The sequence below is a fragment of the Corvus cornix genome, chromosome 5 (assembly GCF_000738735.6).
Source record: "Corvus cornix cornix isolate S_Up_H32 chromosome 5, ASM73873v5, whole genome shotgun sequence".
Lineage (NCBI taxonomy): Eukaryota > Metazoa > Chordata > Aves > Passeriformes > Corvidae > Corvus > Corvus cornix.
The window spans coordinates 47228980-47248446 of NC_046335.1; the positions used below are offsets into that span (position 1 = coordinate 47228980).

The 19467-nt window shown below is 41.4% G+C and overlaps 1 protein-coding gene across 5 annotated transcripts in view; it reads right to left on the reverse strand.

Annotated features, from left to right (window-relative positions):
- The window catches only part of MOB2 (MOB kinase activator 2), a 110031-nt gene that overhangs the window by 25544 nt on the left and 65020 nt on the right, over window positions 1–19467 (reverse strand). The window contains exon 1 of one of the 5 annotated variants that reach the window (XM_039552504.1): window positions 4300–4482. The exons of the other annotated variants lie outside the window; for them this stretch is intronic. Within the exon in view, the coding sequence (XP_039408438.1) occupies window positions 4300–4409 (110 nt within the window). The 5' untranslated portion in view covers window positions 4410–4482. Of the gene's footprint in view, window positions 1–4299; window positions 4483–19467 lie in introns of those variants that run through there. 5 annotated transcript variants of the gene reach the window in all.

Sequence of the window (19467 nt, forward strand, 5' to 3'; positions counted from 1 at the left end):
ATGCAGCGTCAAAATTAACCTGGTTTCTTCCTCATCTTGCTATGAATTGAGAAATAGAGAAGGAATTTAATTTAAAAAAAATTTTTCAGTGCTGGCTATAAAAATACATAGCAGCATCCAGAATGCCAACTCAAACTTGCTAATTTATCCAAATGAAACAATCATTATCACACTATCACTGAAGACAACTTACTACACTTTTGAAAAGCACTTACTCAAAAAAAGAGTGGGGTTGGTTGTTTTATTTTTAGTTGGTATCCAAATCAAATCCCTGTAAAATGCTGTAAAAAGGGAGGCTCTTAAGAGAAAGGGAAGGTTTAACTTATCTATTCCCACACTCATCCGGTAATGTGCGTACATGTAAACCATCCTGTAATTTATCAAAAGACACTACACAATGACATCACAACTCTGTAGCCTGTATCATTTCTCTTTCTCTGTATTCCTGATTAATAGTCAACTATCCCAGAAGGACCCAGTTTCACTGGAGACTTAAAAGGAAACACACTGACTAGGAAGCTGTACAAGGAACAGCCTATGAAAATCACCAGCACAGCACCCAAAGTGTCACAGCACTACAAACACACTCGAGCAGCTGAATCAGGACTCAGGTACTGGCACAGGCAGTGAACATTTTGTCCTGAAATCAGCAGCATGTGGCTCCGAAAAACACTTATGGCTGGCTCTGTTATCCGCTGGGACTAAAGACAGGAGAGATCGCAGGAACCAGAGTCTTCCTTCCACTTGTGCTGCTTGAGGCCAGTAAAATGCAGACTTTTGCAAGGAAGCCAACAGGAATCCATGGTGCCACAAGAAACTTGGACAACTAATGAAATAATGCTAAAAAATAGAATAATATTCCAAGTTTTCACATGATACTCTGCCCTTTCTCCTTCCACCTCTCTCCAGAACCACCAACTCACAGAAATTAAAAAAAACAAAAACCAGAAAAACTGCATCTATTTTAGGTTTTTCTTCCTCTCTAATTATGGGCTAAATAATAGCACAATTCATTACAGAAAAGGGGAAAAAATGACATTAACGTATTTCAAAAACATATGAAGCAAAAAGAAATTAAACAGCCCTAATTAAACACCGTGTTAAGGAACTTTTCAGCTATGCTATGACTAATTTAAAGAGGAGATGACACTTTTCTATTGGTGTTTCAATTTTTTTTAATCATTACAAGTATGCAGCCTTCGTCCCATCCCTGAAGTGTTAAACACAGTTTACTAACCAATATGATGAAAGATACAAGCATCTCCAGAGTTCTTCATAGCTGAATCACTAATAATTTAGAAGAGCAATAAACCTAACTGTAGCTTTCATAAAACATTAATTAGAGAGACTGAGAACACATCTGTTGCTTTTGTTACATTTTCCCCCCTTTTGGGTTCAGCTGTCTTTCCCCCATGCTCTTTTAAACTCTTCTCAGGTTCTCAGGACTGCTCTTCTCATGAAGTCTTTCCGCTTCCTCACACCTCCCTCCTCGTTTCCTCCATGTATTGATTCCTCCTCTGGCAGCTGTTACTATCAACACATGACACACGAACACACACACACACACACTATCCCACCACCCTGCCAGCACCGAGCAGGCAGGAGGACCTGGATCCACTAACTAATGAAAACAACTTGCATGTTAAAAGCTTCAACTGTGTTAGTTGTACCTACACACACTCAACGTAAATAACACAACAAATCTTCTGTGAAGAAGATCAAACTGATTAAGTATTGTACAAGAACAACTGAGCTTTATAATTCACAAGCAGGAGAGAGACAGAGTGGAGGCAGTTTAGAGTGAACACAGGCATTCTATCCCTTGTCCATTGTGAATTTCTGCAATTCCTTGGCAGGCTGTGGAAGGCTGGGAGGAAACTGTGATCATGACGGTTCCCAGTTAGTCCTGAGAAAAGGGCTTAAAATGCAGTGGCCTGCTCATAACACCAGGCTGTGCATAAGCAAGATATCCTTTGACCTCATCACCAAGCCACTGGCAATGGCCTGATCAACAGAAGACAAATTACTCCATGCAGTGTTTAGCATTGTATAGACTGCAGGAAACTCATACAGAAGTTTCAGGTGGCCAAGCTTAAAAGTGGTATTTAATACCTTTATTCTGAAAGAGAAGGCAAGATGTTTGGGATACATCTCATTTAACTTCTTATGACTACAACTTATGTATTACCATGTGAGGTGGCCACTCTATCAGGGTGGCATTGCACCTCTGCATTCAAACACAGGACATTTAAGGTCCCTGTTCTTTTCTACCAACAATAATTTCAGCTCTGGATGCTTCTGTTCAGAGAAATCCCATCACAGCTGTCACCAAGCCACCATTTTTGGCCTAAACGAGGTCCCATGTGGTTCCTTCTTTCACCATCGCTGACTGGGCTCACACTTTCTTAAGCACTAATATCCCATTTCTGCAGTAAGGAAACTTTGATTTAATGTAGTATTTACCTGGCTCCTCACCCGTGCCTGTGCTCTCACACTGCCTGAGCTCTTTGCAGACTAGGCTGAGTTTATGTTTTACAGAACAAAGCAAGATGATGTAACACACATAAGGTCAGATAAGGCATCCGAAGCAGATTCAAGATGAGAAATAAGAGAACCAGTCTGGCATCTAAAGAAAGTTTTTGTGACTTCACATTTCTCTCTAACCATGAGCAAAAGGAGATAACCCAAAACAAAAAGACACATTAAAAAACCACTCAACTACAAAATAGTAAACACCCCCACTTAATAACAGCTCAGCAAAATCAAGTTATGCTATTAATTCACAAGTCCAAAACATTTCATGTGTGACAACAATATTTTCCTGCTTTCATGATAGTATTACAGTACGTGTAGAAAATAAATCTTAAGATGAAAAGCAAATAAAATTATACAGAATTTCTGCACGTACTCCAGTAGGAGAAAGGCTGAGGTTAATGTTACATTTTTTAAAAAGCATGCACTGAACTAATCAAAAATATGCATTTCACTGCTAAGTCACAAGAACTTACCTATACTTTAAAATAAATTGCCATAGATGCTTAACAAAAGGTCTGGCAATTCTTCTCCACAGAGGCACCCATCTATTTACATCTGGGAGCGCTGCCAACAGAACAGCTACCAAAAACTTCAAAAGGTTCACATCATGAATAGCAAGCCGCTGGCCAAAGGATTTTATGATATGACCAGCTGTGTAACACCATGTTGAATTATAGACACTCTGCCCCCCAAAAATGCACAGAAAGGACACTAAACCCATTAAAAAGCTGAAACTTCAATTCTTTAAACTAATGTTTTCCACACGAAAGTATTTTTAACGGGGGGAAAAAATCCCCAAAACTGTAATACCGGACTTCTTTAAGAACAAATCTAAGCAGCTGTGCCCATCAAGGCTGCTTCAAGACCAGTGAACTCCTCTAGCTGAAATCCCAGCCAGAGCTCAGCCGCTGTGATCAGAACATTCTGCTTGAATAAATGGCTCCCCTAAACTCGCTTGGGGAGAGACATGAGTCAACAGAGGAAGAGAGGGATAATGTTTCTGTTGACAAACATTTAACAACTGGCAACAGACAGTAGGAAACGGGACGAACGAAAGCTTGCCAAATAAAGTTATGCTGGAGGAACAAGGCTCCTTTTTGGAGCAACAGTGCAACTCTGCAGAGATCCCAGAAAAATATCTGAACACAACTAAAATAAAAAAGCTACAGTTGTTGAAGAACGAGGCTGCTAATCCTAATATTTGTGGTGACGTTTTTCCCTGCCAACCAGAACGGGTCAGAACTCCTCCGAATCAAATTACTGCACATCCTTTGCCAAAGAGTCTGGTTTTGGTCTCAGTAGTCATCCACGTCTCAGTGTTCACACAAGCCCTTCTGAGCTACATGAGCAATTTTTTCCCCCTCATCTTACAACATTTCTGTAGAAAGCTTGCCAAAGCATATGTAGCATCTTGGTCAGATTCCTTATTCAGGCAAGCCAGGACCTTCGCTGTCTGCTTACGTCCTGGAAATTCAGTTCTCATGAAAGCGCTAACAAAACTTGACTGCCGTATTAAGTGAGAACAAATATTCCTCTCCAAGCGCTTATTGCTGTTCCAACTTCCAGCCTCCCCGACCGCTACGCAAGACCCAGAGGGAGCCAAAAGCAGCGTCCCTCCGTCCTCCGGAGAAGAGCGGGGCTGAGGAGCGCCCGTCGCCCCGGCCGGAGTTTCCACTCGAGCTCCAGCTCCCTCCTCTCCCGGGCTGCCCCGTGGGCAGCCGCCCGCCCGCCCGGCGCCACGGCCACCGCCGGACCCGTCCTTACCGCAGCACTTTGCCCACCGCCTGCAGGACCATCTTGCAGCTTAGTCCGGGCTTGGGACTCTGGGCGAGCACGGGCCGTTCACCGGGGAGGCTGCAGTGATCCCCCACCATGGTACGGCGGTGCGGAGCGGAGCAGCGACCGTGGCTCGCTCGGCCCGGGCTCCCCGCCGCTGTCCCGGCCGCCCGCCCCCGCCGGCCCGGCCCCGCCAATGGCGCTGGGGGCGGGAGGTGCCGCGGCTCCTCCGCCCGCCCCGCCCCGCCCGGCCCCGGCCCGGCGCGGCCCCGAACCGGCCCGAGCAGGGCCCTGCGCCGCCCCCCGCACGGGCAGCGCGGCGCGGCCGCGTTACACAGCGGCCGGGTAGTGCCGGCACGGGAGAGCCCGGCTGCCCAGCACCAATACAACCCTCTGCCCCTTCTTTTGGAGCCGGAAAATAAGCGAGGCAAAGTAGGACGGTGCCTGACGAGCAGGTTGCTGTCTGCACTACAGGCCCCGTCCGTAATGGGGCCAGGCTGGACTCCCGGTGAGAAACGGGAATAATGATGCCTTTTGTGAGCAAAGCTCGGCACTGCTCTCGGTACTCTGTGACGTGCAAGGGCATGGGCTACCCAAGAGCACAGCTACAGACGGTCTTACATAGTGCATGGCAGCCCAGCAATGACATCAAGACCTTTATCAGAGACATTTAAACAGAGGAAGGGTGAAGAAGAAGAAAGCTATAAACAACATAAGATGACTTGCCATTGTGACCAGAGTTAAGAGCAAGCACGTGAGTAATGGTCTTCAGAGGATGAGGGATTAAGCAGTGTCCCAAACACAAGGCCCATTGTGACACACCTTCAGTTCTGCCTGGATAAACCACTTGGCTAAGAGTTTTCCTAACAGACCTTAGAAAGACACTGTATGTCCAGCTCCTTAGCCATGCTGCGTAACCAGTCCACACCCCTTTTGGACAGGCAGCTGTGGCCACAGGTTGCTGATGTAGCGTTTAGAGCCAGATCACAACAAAAAATGTGACAGGTGTGACATAATGTGACCTAGAACAGAAAGCCTTGAGGATATCACTTATTCTGACACACTGAAGCCTGGCCCATCACATTTCAGAGAAAACACTGGGTTTGCCATTTTATGTACACCTGCAACAGTGGCTGCAACTGGAAGGGGCAATTCCCCGTTCAGGGTATACAGCCAGGCACTCCATTTACTGAACAGACATCTTCCTCTGTACACAGAAGACCAAGAGGCTTGCTGAATTCATCTTAGCACAATAGTGACATTGCTGCTGCCACCAACCCGACATCACTTGGTCAAAGCAGGCAGCAATGTGGCTGCTGTTTGCACAAACCCGAGAAACTGCAGCCCCATGATGCAACCTGAAGGAAAAATGTGCTGCTGCTCAGTCCCAAAGCATCTACCCAGGCAGGGGTGTTTGTCAGCTATGCACCTTTAGTCGCATGTCCAAGTTAGGCCTCCCCACCCTTGTGAAGCAGGAGGTATTTTGATTCCCACTGTACAAGCAATCCACTTAAGATGGAGTTTTAATGACTTCACTGATAGCACACGGGAAGCCTGCAGCTCAGTTTTCCACACTGAATCCTGGTGCTTCATACAGGAGATAATCCAACCCGTGAAAAATCTGATGCTCTCCCAACCTTTTCCCCAAGTAAGAGCAATTTGTGACAGTAACATTACAATGCAAGAGTCCTGGCAAATGGAGGAAGGGCACCTGCCAAAAGGCCAGCTGCCTTCGCTTTGTCCACCAGTGAAATCTGCACAGAGAGAATTTTGTTAAAGAACCACCTTAAAAACAACAAGCCTGTGATATAAAGCAGCTTAAGTTTTAATAAAGTCTGTCTGTCCAAAGTAAATTAAAGAAAAATCCAGGGCTAAAACCAAAATAAATACAGCTCTGTGGTATTACATTTGTGTTAGGAAAGCTGGCCTCTCTGTGACTCTAACTGCAAAACAGTCACTCTTCAGAGATGGAGGTTCAGTGATCTCCCACAGGCTGGGAACTGATCCTCTTCTGGTAAAACTGAAAGATCGATTGAAACACAACCTTAAAACCTGGTCACTTTTTAACTTTGATGCAAATAAATGGCCAGTTTCTCTCTTCTGCTAGCTTCCACATCAACCCAGCATTTTTCTTTCCCTTTCCTCAACCATATGTCTCCGTGGCACCCTTTCCAGCCTTTTCTCCACCTATCAGTTTTTCTCTATTCAAGCAATATCCTTTGCTTGGATCAACTACGTGCTACAGTTTACCTGTAATATAGATTTTATGCAAGTTGTAGGAAATCCCAGCATCTCTAAATAAATTTTAAATGCTTCAAAATAATAAAAATCAAGTCATTATAGGAAGCACAACTTAAGCATGCACACTTTATTTATACGGCACCAACATAAATCATTTAAACCCCATGTGCAGTACAGATTCTTACAACTTTGACAAGATTTAGAGCACACATGCAGACACAAATGGGTTTATTTGAGAGCTGCTTCATCCATAAAGAAGAGTACTCCATCTACAAGAAGTGTTTATTTGAACACAGCTGCTGGTCTGATCTCCACTTATGCATATTCTGAAGGATGCATATCTACACTTCCTTAAGGGTGTGTCTGCAGCCATCTGAAATCCTGCCTATTTACATTCATCAGAAGCCTCTTTTTCACTTGTTTCCTCAACATCCTCTGAATGTAACAACTGTCGGATCCAACCTTAGCCCAAGTGTGCTTCAGCACTGGTGAACTGCTTCTAGCATGTGCCTTACCCACCAGACAGGCAGAGCTGTGTATTGAAACTATCACTAAATGTCAACAGAAATACCTGTGAATGGATCTACAAACAGCTTCACCACTTCTCTTGGACCTACAGACACATCAGCAAAACAGTGACATCACCAGAGGCACAGAGGAAGGGTACAGCAGTGCTCTGGGAAGAGGGGAACCCCATTTCTCCTCACACATGACTACATGTCACAGCACACTGATGGAAAGCTTTCTACACTGATCCCAACTACCAAGCCAAGGAATAATATTTATAAATTTTATGAATAATGTGCTTTGTATTTATAATGTTGTTATAAGCAGCAGTTAACCATTATATACTTACTTACCCCTTTTACAGTTCCATAAAAGGTACATGTAAAGCAGCCACCATGGGGATGTATACTGGTACTTGGAGGTTGGCAAAGAAAGTGAGTTGTATTCAACCCAGACAAACAAACAATGTCATGGGGAAAAAAAAAAAGAAATCATAACCATTATTTTGATTAAGGTACAATTCAGCATTTATATGCATAGAAATGAAGCCTTGTAACATCAGACTATAAAGTCCTGTTTTAAATTAAGCTTAAGTTTATTGTGTGTCCCTGCCTGACATATAACATGTCAATTTTGCAAGCTCATTAGCCCTTTTGTTTGACTTTAGTGTGCCCTGATACCACCTAGCCAAGTAACCTTTCCAGTTACTTCACAGGGTACCCCCAGGTCTCTGGAACAACTGAAAACCAGCAATGAGAACATTGCATCCTTTAGCTTGGCCCTAAGATGTATTTCGACTGAGATTACATTTACTCTCCATTTTGTCATCCTCACACAGCAGCAGATGGCACGAGCAGCTCTGCTCCGTATCAGCACTAAAGGCATGGATTTGGGACAGAAGACAGCCTGAAGACAAGTTGTCTCAGTTTCAGAAAGCAGTTTGGAGTGGTCAGAGTGAAGGGGGAAACAGATTTTAAAGGTATGCATTCAGCTCCACTCTTGAGATAATAGCAGGAGAAATAGGTCTTCCTGGCCACACAGGGTGTTGTGATACAAGCCTTATCAAAGTGGCCACACATACTGCAGAAAGTTTCTGCATAAAAGACTAAGCTTAAAAGCAGCACATTTGTAAGTGACAAGGTGCCTACATTTGCTGCTTTACTGAAAACTCTGAAAATAATGACAAGTCAGTGTCTATCCTGCAATCATCTTTGGCTTCATCAGTACTGGATACTATGAGGTCTTTTTTTTGACAGGCAGAGAGCAAAAAAACGACGCACGATATTCTTACCTCATCCATAAGATGAGAAACAATCTTTTGCAGCATGAAGAGCAAATTAGCTCAAAATATCAGTAAAGCTTCATCAGGAACTCAAGAAAAATTACTAAGGCTTTTTGGAAAGGATGCACAAAAATAAGAACCAAGGGTTTATCAAATAACACTTTAAAAAAAGAACAAAGGAAAAGGAAAGAGTGCTGCTGTATGTACCAAACAGAGAAATCGTGATCTCAAAGGTACTGTTTTTTCTGACAAGTGTGTAGGTGCATCTATTGTTCCAAAATCCCAAATGTCAAGTTCAGCCAGGTTCACCAAGTGTGTACGGATGAGAGATGAAGAACATGAATGTGTTGAAGGAAGCAGCAATAGCAGCAGCTCAACAGGAGATACTCAATTCTACCAGCAGTGAACTAACACCTGAGCACTCCTAATAAAGGATGGGATGGTCACACTTAGACTTTACATGAAGAGGTGATCTGAAATAGAGAAGAGTTCATTTTTGTCACCTGCATTTCAGCCAGTCCTCCTGAGTCAGCCCACCTAAAATGACATAGACCCTCAGACACACACTGAAAGGACACTTATTTCCTGTGCAGCTGTTCAGGCAAGTTTGTGGCAAGTGGATTCTGAGTCAAAGAATTGCCATGGAGCTGGAGAGAAAACATCAGATTCAGACCTTAGTTTGTAGAAAACTTAGCCTGAAAACTTACCACTACATATAAAAATAATTTCTCTTATTACAAGTTATTATCCTGAATCCTAGGCAAGTTCTAATGTTATTTCATTCTGCTTAAAGCCTTCCTGCTTTTGACTGCAGAAGTTCTTTGCTTTCCGTACTAAGGTGTTGTCCATCATCCTACAGCACCCTGTTTCAGTGAGGATGAAGCAGTCCCTGTACAGTACCTTTCTCACGTAGTCCATTCCAGTAGAGTAAAACACCACCACGGCACAGCCTCAGGAGGCAGAGGGTTTTCCTCTTTCCAGTTTGCAAAACAATATACTTGGCACTACGATATACAGGAACAATAAACTGGAAAGTATTTGCAAATAAAGAGCACAAATCCATCACCCTCTCAAACTGTCTTTCATAGAGACAAAGTGTGACTTAGCAAAAGCCTAGTAATCGCTCCAGGTGACACTGGAGCTGGAGTGACATGCAACATCTATCTCAGCGAGGGTGAAATCCCTTTTTTTCTTTCAGTGGGGAGAAGGGTGAGAAGAAAACACAAACAACTGAAGGTGTGCCAGTGAAGTTAATAGATTTGTCATTTTGAGTGCCCAGAAATGTCTTTCAATACATGCATCTCATCAAGTAAATCAAAGGAAGAAGCTTTAGTAGGCAGAGTACCTGCTGATGGGCTGCACGGGTGTTTACAGAACACTGTAAGGATTGAGATGCTGAATTTGTAACATTGCAGCTGCTGTTAGTTCCTTCCCAGAGATAATACAAGTGACAATTTCATCTCACATTTTACCATCCTTTTTTTTCTTGCCCTAATTATAAAGCTTAGCTAGGCTGCACTCCAGGGAAGCATTAATGCAATATGCATTTGATACAGAAAAGCTAAAATGAAAGACTCCTGTTCTTTTCTTTTCCTCCCCCAAATACACTGGACCTCAAGCTTCATATAAAGAGGGAAAACTTCTAAAACTTGGCTAAGAAGCTCTCCCCAGGGATTGTTTAACATATTCAGACCTACTTGCTACATATATACAGAACTCTCCCTGTAAGTTTTACAACACAACTACTGTTTCCACAGACTTGGGTAAATATGGCATGGAAAATAAAATCCTAATTGCAAATTGGCACAAAACTCTAGACTAAGGAGTCAAAGGTGCAATCAGCACAGGAAAGGAGGGAATCTGTGTCAGCACTGTTACTGGTCAGGACTATCTATGCTTGGATGGGAAAGGCACAGAAGGAAAAAGGGGAGACGCTGGGAGTGAACTTGCAGAGTTTTCCCAGACAGATGGAGAGACACTAAGGAAATAAAAGTTTCCCTCCTTTTTGGTGTTAAGAATGGCTTCACTTCAATATAGCAAATGATTTTATCTGGTAATGTCACATTTGGATGACAGCATAAGGAAAAAAACAATTAGTGAAATAAGCATGAAATTTATTCTATGAGATTTTTCCCCAGGCATGCATTACAAAATACAACACACAGCACTTACATTATGTAATGAGAAACTATTTGTTGTAATTCCTGGCATTTACAGAATAACTCCTTAGCTGCTACTTCTGAAGAGCAGGACCACAAAATCCAGAAGTCACAAAATTAACTTGGTTCACACCCAGACCAGTGCACATTTGCATTCCACACACAACTCAACACAGAGATGCTTCATCCAAGCTAATTTAATTTCTTAATACCGCTCAGGCCCAGCACAGGTCAGAGCAACAGGAGGCCAGCACAGATTTAGCCATGTAAACAATGTCATAAAGTTCCTAACCTACAACCTGAAATAGTTCATATTTATTATCCTGGTGAAGACCTTTCCAGCAGGCGTTCAGCAAATGCGTAAGTACAAGCAGTATTTGCACTGGGGCAGCTCAGCCCAGAGGAGGGGCCACTTCCAGCTCAGCAGTAAAACCTGTTTGGTCAGCGTGCGTGCCAAGGTGTGCCCTGGAGATGGACACTGGGCTTCACACACAGACACCAAGGCTTTGTCACAGCTCAAGTTACACTGCTGCGTTTCAGAACAGTTGTGGAAGTAAAAGTGTGAAGATCTTACCTTGGAGGAATCCTCAAACCTCACATACAGCTAAGTATTTCAAAGCATTTGAAAAAATTAACAATTCTTATTCAGCATGTTAAATGAGAGATTTGCAAATTTACTGGGAAAAATCCCTGAAGTTTTATAGGACAGTTTTTGACACTTGGCTATAGTAAAAATGTTGCACAGAAGAACTCATAACACCCTCACAGCAGAGTCTTGGCTGTGCCTGCCAGCCTTGGCCTGCGAGAGAGCTCTGCTGCATGTGGGACATAAATACTTACGTAGGTATGGCCACACAGGACTGCACAGCATGAGTAGCCTGCTTGGTGTTTTCCTAAAACTTCTTACAAATATACAGCCAGTTTCCATGCTCTCATTTTCTGATAAAGACAACGGCTTCAGAGCCATTCACTTACCCATTTGATTTGAATACTTCGATGGTATAAAACTTCCAGGATTTTACAAAACCCAACATGATCATATGATCTTGAGACCAGCCCTCTCCTACAAATTCTGGACAGATTTGGACAAAGAGTGGCAGGATAATACACTATAAGGTTAAGGCTACCATACTTTTTTTTTCAGGCTCTGCACTAATATATTCTGGAAGCGCACTGGCCTAGTTTAATGAGGAACTGGTAGAATAAAAAAAGCTTGTGTACACGGGATTGTTGATACACAGGGTTGTATCATGTTCCTTGTTTCTAACTAAGATTTCTTCAAAAGCAAGCTAAGCCACTGAGGGAAATCATGGCAGTAGTAAAAAAAAACTAAAAAAACACCCAAAAGAGGAAAATTTATGGAAAACATCACTTCTTTATACAAAGATAATACAAACCAGAAGTACTTGAATTCTCTCAAACCATCACAAGTTTCCTTTTTAGGCTCAGAATATTTGAGAGCTGTTTTTTTAAAAAAAACCTCCTGGAAGCCTACAAACGTCATGAAAGGGACTACTTATAACAGAATTGCCTTCCAAATTACAGCTAGATTATCACTTTACACAACACAAGTATTCTTATTACTGTGACATGCTTGCACTGCTGCGAACTCTGATTAAGAGGCAAATCACAGATTACATCTTGAGGGAAAAACACTATAAAATAAAGGAAATTAACCCAACTCTCATCTGATCAAGGAAAAAGTTAGAATGTACAGTGGAAGAGCCCTGAATTTAAGCCAATCATGGAGAAAGACATGGGTTTAAAAATAACACCATTAAGCACACGTCTGTCATTGAGCAACACTGCTGTATAGGAGGCTTTTCTGATGCTGTCTTGCTTAAAATCTCCATTTTGCCTACAATTTGTTCTACGGCTGCATTTACACCTTTTCCCCCATAGTCCATTACAACACTTGAATGGATGTTTATTTACTACGAAACAACAGCACTGGCTGACAGAAGAGCTTTGCTGTTCTGGTTAGACAACATTGCCATTTGTCATGTTTTAGTAATGCAGTAAGAAAATTAGCCTTGTCTGCTCTCAGACAAAAGAAAAGTCACACTTAAGGTACTGGATGGAAATTGAGGAAAGGATACTACTGTGTCTACCAAGACTATTCTGCGTGAACTTTGCGAAAGAAATCTGTTCCCCCATTCCACAGCCAAAACCAAAGAAATTACTATAATCTACATTTTGCATTTCTTGCTTTTGCATACTTTTCCTAAACTACTTGCTTTCAGGACTTTGTCAATATCAATACGTACTGAGAGTACAGGATCAATGGGTAATACTGTCAAACTACCATAATTCCTACTTAGCTACTGAGAAATACCATTACTGTGAACATGGCAAAGACATCTTTTTCAAATGCCTGATGAAAATTGCTTCATGACTGGGAAAAAGCACTGAAGCTGCAGTGTTACTGCAAGGATGCACAGGCAGGTGAGGGCCATATATATATATAGGTATATATATATATATATATTTATATATATGTACCAAAACTTTACCTAAATTCAGTGATAACACAGTACCTGAAGTATTTTCACATTTTTCTAGGCTTCTCACTGGGGAGGTGAAAGTGAATGCCAGATATTGTATTCACCCTGCATCTTGAGCTACTTCTACACTTTGAAGGAACATTATTGTGCATCAAGGAAATGTGCTCCAACACACAGCAAGTGAACCTTTCCCTTTCAACGTTCTGCTCTAAAAATTGTTTGAAACTGGGGAAAATACACTGTGTTCTACTATGCAAATATCAACTTCCCTGTATAATTATAGTGCATTTTGCTAGAATTGCATCATGACTAGAATACTACCAAGAGGGCAAACATTGAACCACTATTCTTAGTTTGTTAGAAAATTTTTCCCACATTACATAAACATGTACACACCCAGACTTGGGCAGCACCATCAATCTTTTCATTGCTTTCACTTTAGTAAAGGAACAGCTATTTTTCATTTCAGTAGTTTTATTTTTATTAATGTTATGAAACAGGTATTAAATTTTCTCCTTCAGCTTTCTTCACTGTTACTCTTCCCTTGTCTTTACCACAGTTTCTGTACTGGCATACTGATTTTAAAAAAATCCTTAAAACTTCAGTAAAAGAACTTACGTCTAAATGTGCGTATTGAACAGAAAAAGCGTTAAGGAGATTCTCCTGATGTTTTCTTAAAATGAATGTGTGCACAGCTGAGAAAAGCATAAATAGGATGTATTAATAGGATCACACACATTAATCAGAAGCAGCAAAACTAAAACATAGCAGATTATTGAAAATATCATCAAAACTTTGCAAGCTCTTCGATATGTTGACCAGAAGTATGAACCATGCCAAATTCCTCTGACAGATGCAGCCCTATATAATTTTAATTCTAGACATATCTCTGACAAAGAGTCAGCCAGTTCAGGGCAACCACACCTGAGCAAGTTACGTTAAAAGAAGACACATAACAGCTAAGAATTAAGCAGCTCAAAAGCTAACGTTGGTATACTGAGTCCATATGCAAACATCTGATTGATTATACCTCGGAATTCAGTTTTCATTTCTTGGCCTGAAGGGTGCTAAAACACAGAATACATTCTGCTCCCAAATACTCCCCTACAGGCTTAGTGTTAAAACAAAAAGGGAATAGTATTCTGACTCTACAAGGTAAAAGAAATTCTTAATTTTGTTCCCGATACATGTTCCATTTTTATACAAAGAACAAATGGTCTACTAAATGCAAAATTTGAAAATAATTCTTTTATCATAAAACAATGTACTTTTTGCTTTTAGCGATACAACATTCAAAACATTGCTACTGCTGTTTCTAAATGTAATAAAGTACTTCATTCTACAAATCAGGCTTTGCTTTGTTTGCATATACAAGGTGTTCATGCATATTTGGAACCTAACCACAGTTATGCTGCTTGTATGGTGATTCTTGTATAAAGTGTCTTGTTTTTTGTCTTTCCCTATGAACAAATTCATAAAGAAAATGATAAAAGCCCACCTAGCTGAAGTCAACGCTCATATCCTTCACAATGTGGGTGCATATCAAAACATACAACAGGCAGACGTAATACCACTGAGAAGTCACATCCTTCTATCAATCCAGGCAGGGACAGACACCCACTGCCTTGTAACCCCAGGCCTCTCTACAGCCCATCAGATCCTTTTTGTGTGCTTGATGGAAGAGGGAAGGTCTAGGGCAGGGAAGGTCTAGTGTTAACAGAAGATGTTTACTTCCCACACTGAGAAAAGGGACGAGTAACTACGCTTCACTGTCCAAGGATTCAGAGAGTCCCTTGGAAAACAAGCCTCCTCAGATAAACCTTTACCTTTTAAACAGCCAATTGGAGAAGGAATGATGTAGCACGGGTCCAGCTGCTAGGAACAAGAAGGTAATATACAACTCCTCTGATCTTTCACCTCACATGGCTATTGCTTTGTCTTCACCAGTAATGGTTTGTTGGGGGACAAAGTTTTAAAGACAAGACAAAATGTGCAAGACTTAGCTTAAAATTCACACAGAGACAAGATCTGTCAGGTAGGTATAATCGGCATTGCATGCCCCTTCTTGGGGTTGAGTTGATGTGTTTTAACCTTGTGGATAAAATAAAAAGTTGTGTCCCCACTATGGTTTTAACAGCTTACATATTCTAATTATTTCACAATGAAAACACATGCTTTTTTTGACCAAAGAAGGTATTTTGCCTACACAAACACAGCAAGTTAGCAAAGAGCTGCCACTGCAGACACAGCACTTCTGAGGAAACCTGTGCTTTGCGCACGTATTTTAAAGTCACCCCTCACCCATGCCTCTGAGCTGTCCAAGTAAAACAAGCTATACTGGTAAAATAAACACATTTTGCCAATAAGTACACTTGACTTTGTTCCAGTGCAGGTGTACTCTCAAAAACCTTCTTCATACCCCAACCAACAACGCCAGAAGACATTTGGAGCAGTGACAAGACTGACATGGGTAACGCCCAACTTTTCCACCCAGTGATTCACACGTTTCCTCCAGTGGCATGCCAGGCTTGTACACCACAGAACCTACCCAGTGCTTCCCTGAAAAGCCTGATTTACTGGGATTGCACAAATCAAAGGCACTGCACGTGCAGGGGATGATGCAGCCACCTACCTGCTGCTCAGGAGCCCACACAAGACAGCAGCCAAAGCAGGCCGGCTGCCCCTGTCCAGAGGTTCTTTGGAACCTCTTCTTGGGAAGCAGGGGCAATTAGGTCCAGGCCACAGAATGAGCTCCCAGACCCAGGATGCTCGGGTACACTTTACTCCAGCACACCACAGCAACCAGAGCGGTTCTGGGGTCAGAACCAGCCTTCAGTTCTTGTCTGCCTCCCATCTAGTTACCCCTGTAGTGAACCCAAAGCTTCTATAGCCTAAAGCACACCTCCCAAAAAGGCATCTGGCTTCAACTTGTGTATCTGACGGAGAAGAAAAATCAGTTATTTTTACAGTAATTTGTTTCAATGGCTGATCACATCCATTGTTAAGCCACACATCCTTTGAGTATTTGAAACCTAGTTTTAACGTCCATATTTCCAATTATGATTGCCATCCTTTCTCTGTTACAGCTTTCTTCCCCCTCTCTTTAAACTTCATTAGTTAGATATTATATTCACCTCTTGACCTTCTGAGTAATTAAAAAAAAAGAGACAATCTCCTTCTGCCTCATTATTAGAAAGCTTTTTTTCCCCATCTTTAAATACTACAGGTTTTTTCTACCTTTCTAAAATAGAAGATATCAAAGTGCCTACTCAAAACAGTGAAAGCATGACTGCTCGAAAGATCTGGAGCTTTCCTAAAATCTTAATAGGGATGAACAAGCACACAAAATTTTATCTGGATCTCCATTCCCCAACAAATTAAATAACCTGTTGCAAGTTTCAAATGTTTTATCTTTCTAACATTCAGAAATTCAGAGAATATTTGCGTCCCAAGTCAACAGAAAGAATGCTACTTCTCATTATTTCAGCAAAGAAAGAAAAATCTATTAAATCATCAATTTACTTACGTTATCCAGAGAGAAGAGCTATAAACACAACTCTGGTTTTATAAATATTTAATCAGCTTAGTAACAATTAGAATCATTTCATCCCACATGGGTTATGCTACCTTTGATTAAAAACCTCAAGGAAAAAAAAAAAAAAAAAGGTTGTTTTTCTTGTAATCCATTTTCTTCAGTTTCTCACCCACAACCACGGGGATGGGAAGCCACTGCACAGTCATTCAAAATTACATTGTAAGAAACAAATGGAGAGCACATGGAAAAAATGTTATATCCTCCTTCCACATAAAATTATCATTGTGTTGCTTCCACTGTAATCCTTGAATACCCTTGAGCAAAGAGCAGTTACTGACTTGAGCCAAATTATCTGACCCAAGGGACCGTGTAGAAGGAGCGGGGAACATGATACAGCCTAAAACTTGAACGAGTTGTGTCTTATTATCTGCTAATGTCACCATTAGCATGGAAAGGCACTCAGTGCCACTTTACTGCCCACTGTCTCCAATGCCTTATTCCTTATTCTTCCTTTCTTATACTCAGAAAGGGCAAATGCCTTCTCCCATCCCTTACAAGGACCACATTCAGAGAGCAGCAGTGAGAGATCCCAAAGTAAGTTGTGCCCCCTGATTCCTTCAATACTATCCTTTGTCTTACTTTAAAAATGCTACTTTAACATACAGAACCTCAGGAAAGATAACCAACCATACCTGAACTCGCTGAAAAACATGACCCACCCTCGCCTCCCCATAAATACACTCCATATACTCAAGATCATTGAGGTGCTTGATGGATGAGAAACCCAAGGCTTATGCAAGTCAGAACTTGCAGACATTTCCCAACTTCAACGTGTTACACCTCTACTAAAAGTGAAAGCTGCAGTTTATCCTCTTTGGGGCTTCATTTACTGCCTCATTTCTAATTCCAGACAATCAGTTTCCAGCAAAACTTGAAAGCACATGCTCTCTCACCATGCAACAAAGGAAGCCAGATTTTCCTCCTTTACTGTAGACATGTGCTTTTGTACCACAACTTCTATTAGCAGATTGTTGCTTAAGAAAAACAGACTGGCAATGAGAAACAGCTCAGCAGCTTGGCATTCGTTCTACTTGTGTAACCCTTCACAAACAGCCTTGCATTTCCATGAAGGCATCAAACATCTGCTCTGTACACATACAAATATTAAATAATCCAGAAGCTGCAATGCTGTTCAAAAATCAGCTGCACTGGATACAGAGAAACAAAACCCGATTGACATTCTCATGCTTCAAGACCTAGGAGTGAAATTGAGTGACATTCTTGCAAAGAACACTGCTCAGCATGGGAACTACGTCAGTTCCCATAAATGAGAGTGATAAGACCATACACAGAGCAAAATCACACATAGCTACTTGTCCCATTGTCCCAAGCTGCCAGGACATGGTGTTAAGTACTGCTGTTAGAGGAAGTCAGAAGTGCTCCAGAACACAGAAAAACACTTGGAGAAATAGAAGACTGGGACTTCGGAATGGAGAGGAGCTGTTCAGAGCACTCATGTATCAGAGAACTGTGTGAGCAAACAGAGTGGTTGTGGCTCACCATGGTTGAAGATTACCAAAACACAATAATCTCCTCACAGTCTTGCAGTTTTCTGGCCACCCTTTGAAGGGTCACTCTAAGCAGTAAAAATAAAAAAAAACAAGCCTGAGCGTTATGCCTGAAACTTGAAATGTGTAGGAAGCTTGAAGTATGTATTTGGGACAACTAGGGAACTACATTCCTACGCATGAGATGAAGAGTCTGAAACACTCTAAGTATATTTTTAATCCTCAGAGAGGTGTCTGTTTTGAAATTGCACTGCCATATCCCAATATGTACTTACAGGGGAGCAGACAAATTACAATTAGTTTTCAAGAACATGACAATAAAAATATTTAACCTGTATTGCAACATAGTTTGTAACACAGACTGCCTCAGCATTATCATACTTATTCATGCTATAGAGCAGATTTACTATTTATATTTATCAGATTTACTATTGATAAACTATTTTGCACATACAGAAGTAGAAATTCATACTTTTTATTTCCTCTTGAGAGTGCCATGGTAGCAAAGGTGGAAATTTCTTATTCTATCCAGATTTTCAATACATGTAGAATATAAAAAGCTCAATTTAATTATTCAGTCCACTAAATTTCTCCAAAACAGTACGAGACATTCTGCCTCCCACTAGATGTTCTTCAGAACTCCTATAGTCAGCATACATGCTGATGGCCAGAGCAAATTTACACAAAATGTAACTCTTTCCAGAGCAAAACAGAGAAAAGGGAACTATTAATTCCAAATCCACATTCTGAAAAACCCAAACCCTTACTTTTCTTGAACCATTTTTAGGAGAGCTTATTCATAGGACTTCCCTAATACACAGTGACACACTACTATTTGCCCTGTAGCTGACCATTGTGACTCCAACTATTGATCACATACCTCATTATTGACTGCAAAGTTCTCCACCAGAGAGCAAAAGTACAGGGTTTTTGATTTACAAGGAGACCATCAAGAAGAGATGTGAACCCTAACTTGGTTGAAATTGCCTCCATTAAAGTAAAATTTATTTCTGTAAACTGTAGCAGTGGATTTGACTTTAAGACACAGCCTCAATCTGCACTATTTTAAATTGGAATAGGAATAACATTCAAAATATAAGATGGGAAAAGGTTGAAGCTACTCTTTTCACAGATTATGGGACAGAATTGGTATAGCTGTTAAAAGCTAAACTAATTGACTTGGATTTGAAGAAACATGACTGCCACACCTCCAGATATCCCTCCAAGTCAAAAGAAGATTCATTCTGTACATTTTTACTGTCCTTACAGATTTATTAGGATTGCAGTTGGAAAGGGCTGCAGTTAACTTTCTATGTAGCTTAAGCACATGTTCCCTCCCTGCCACTGTTCCTTGTAAAAC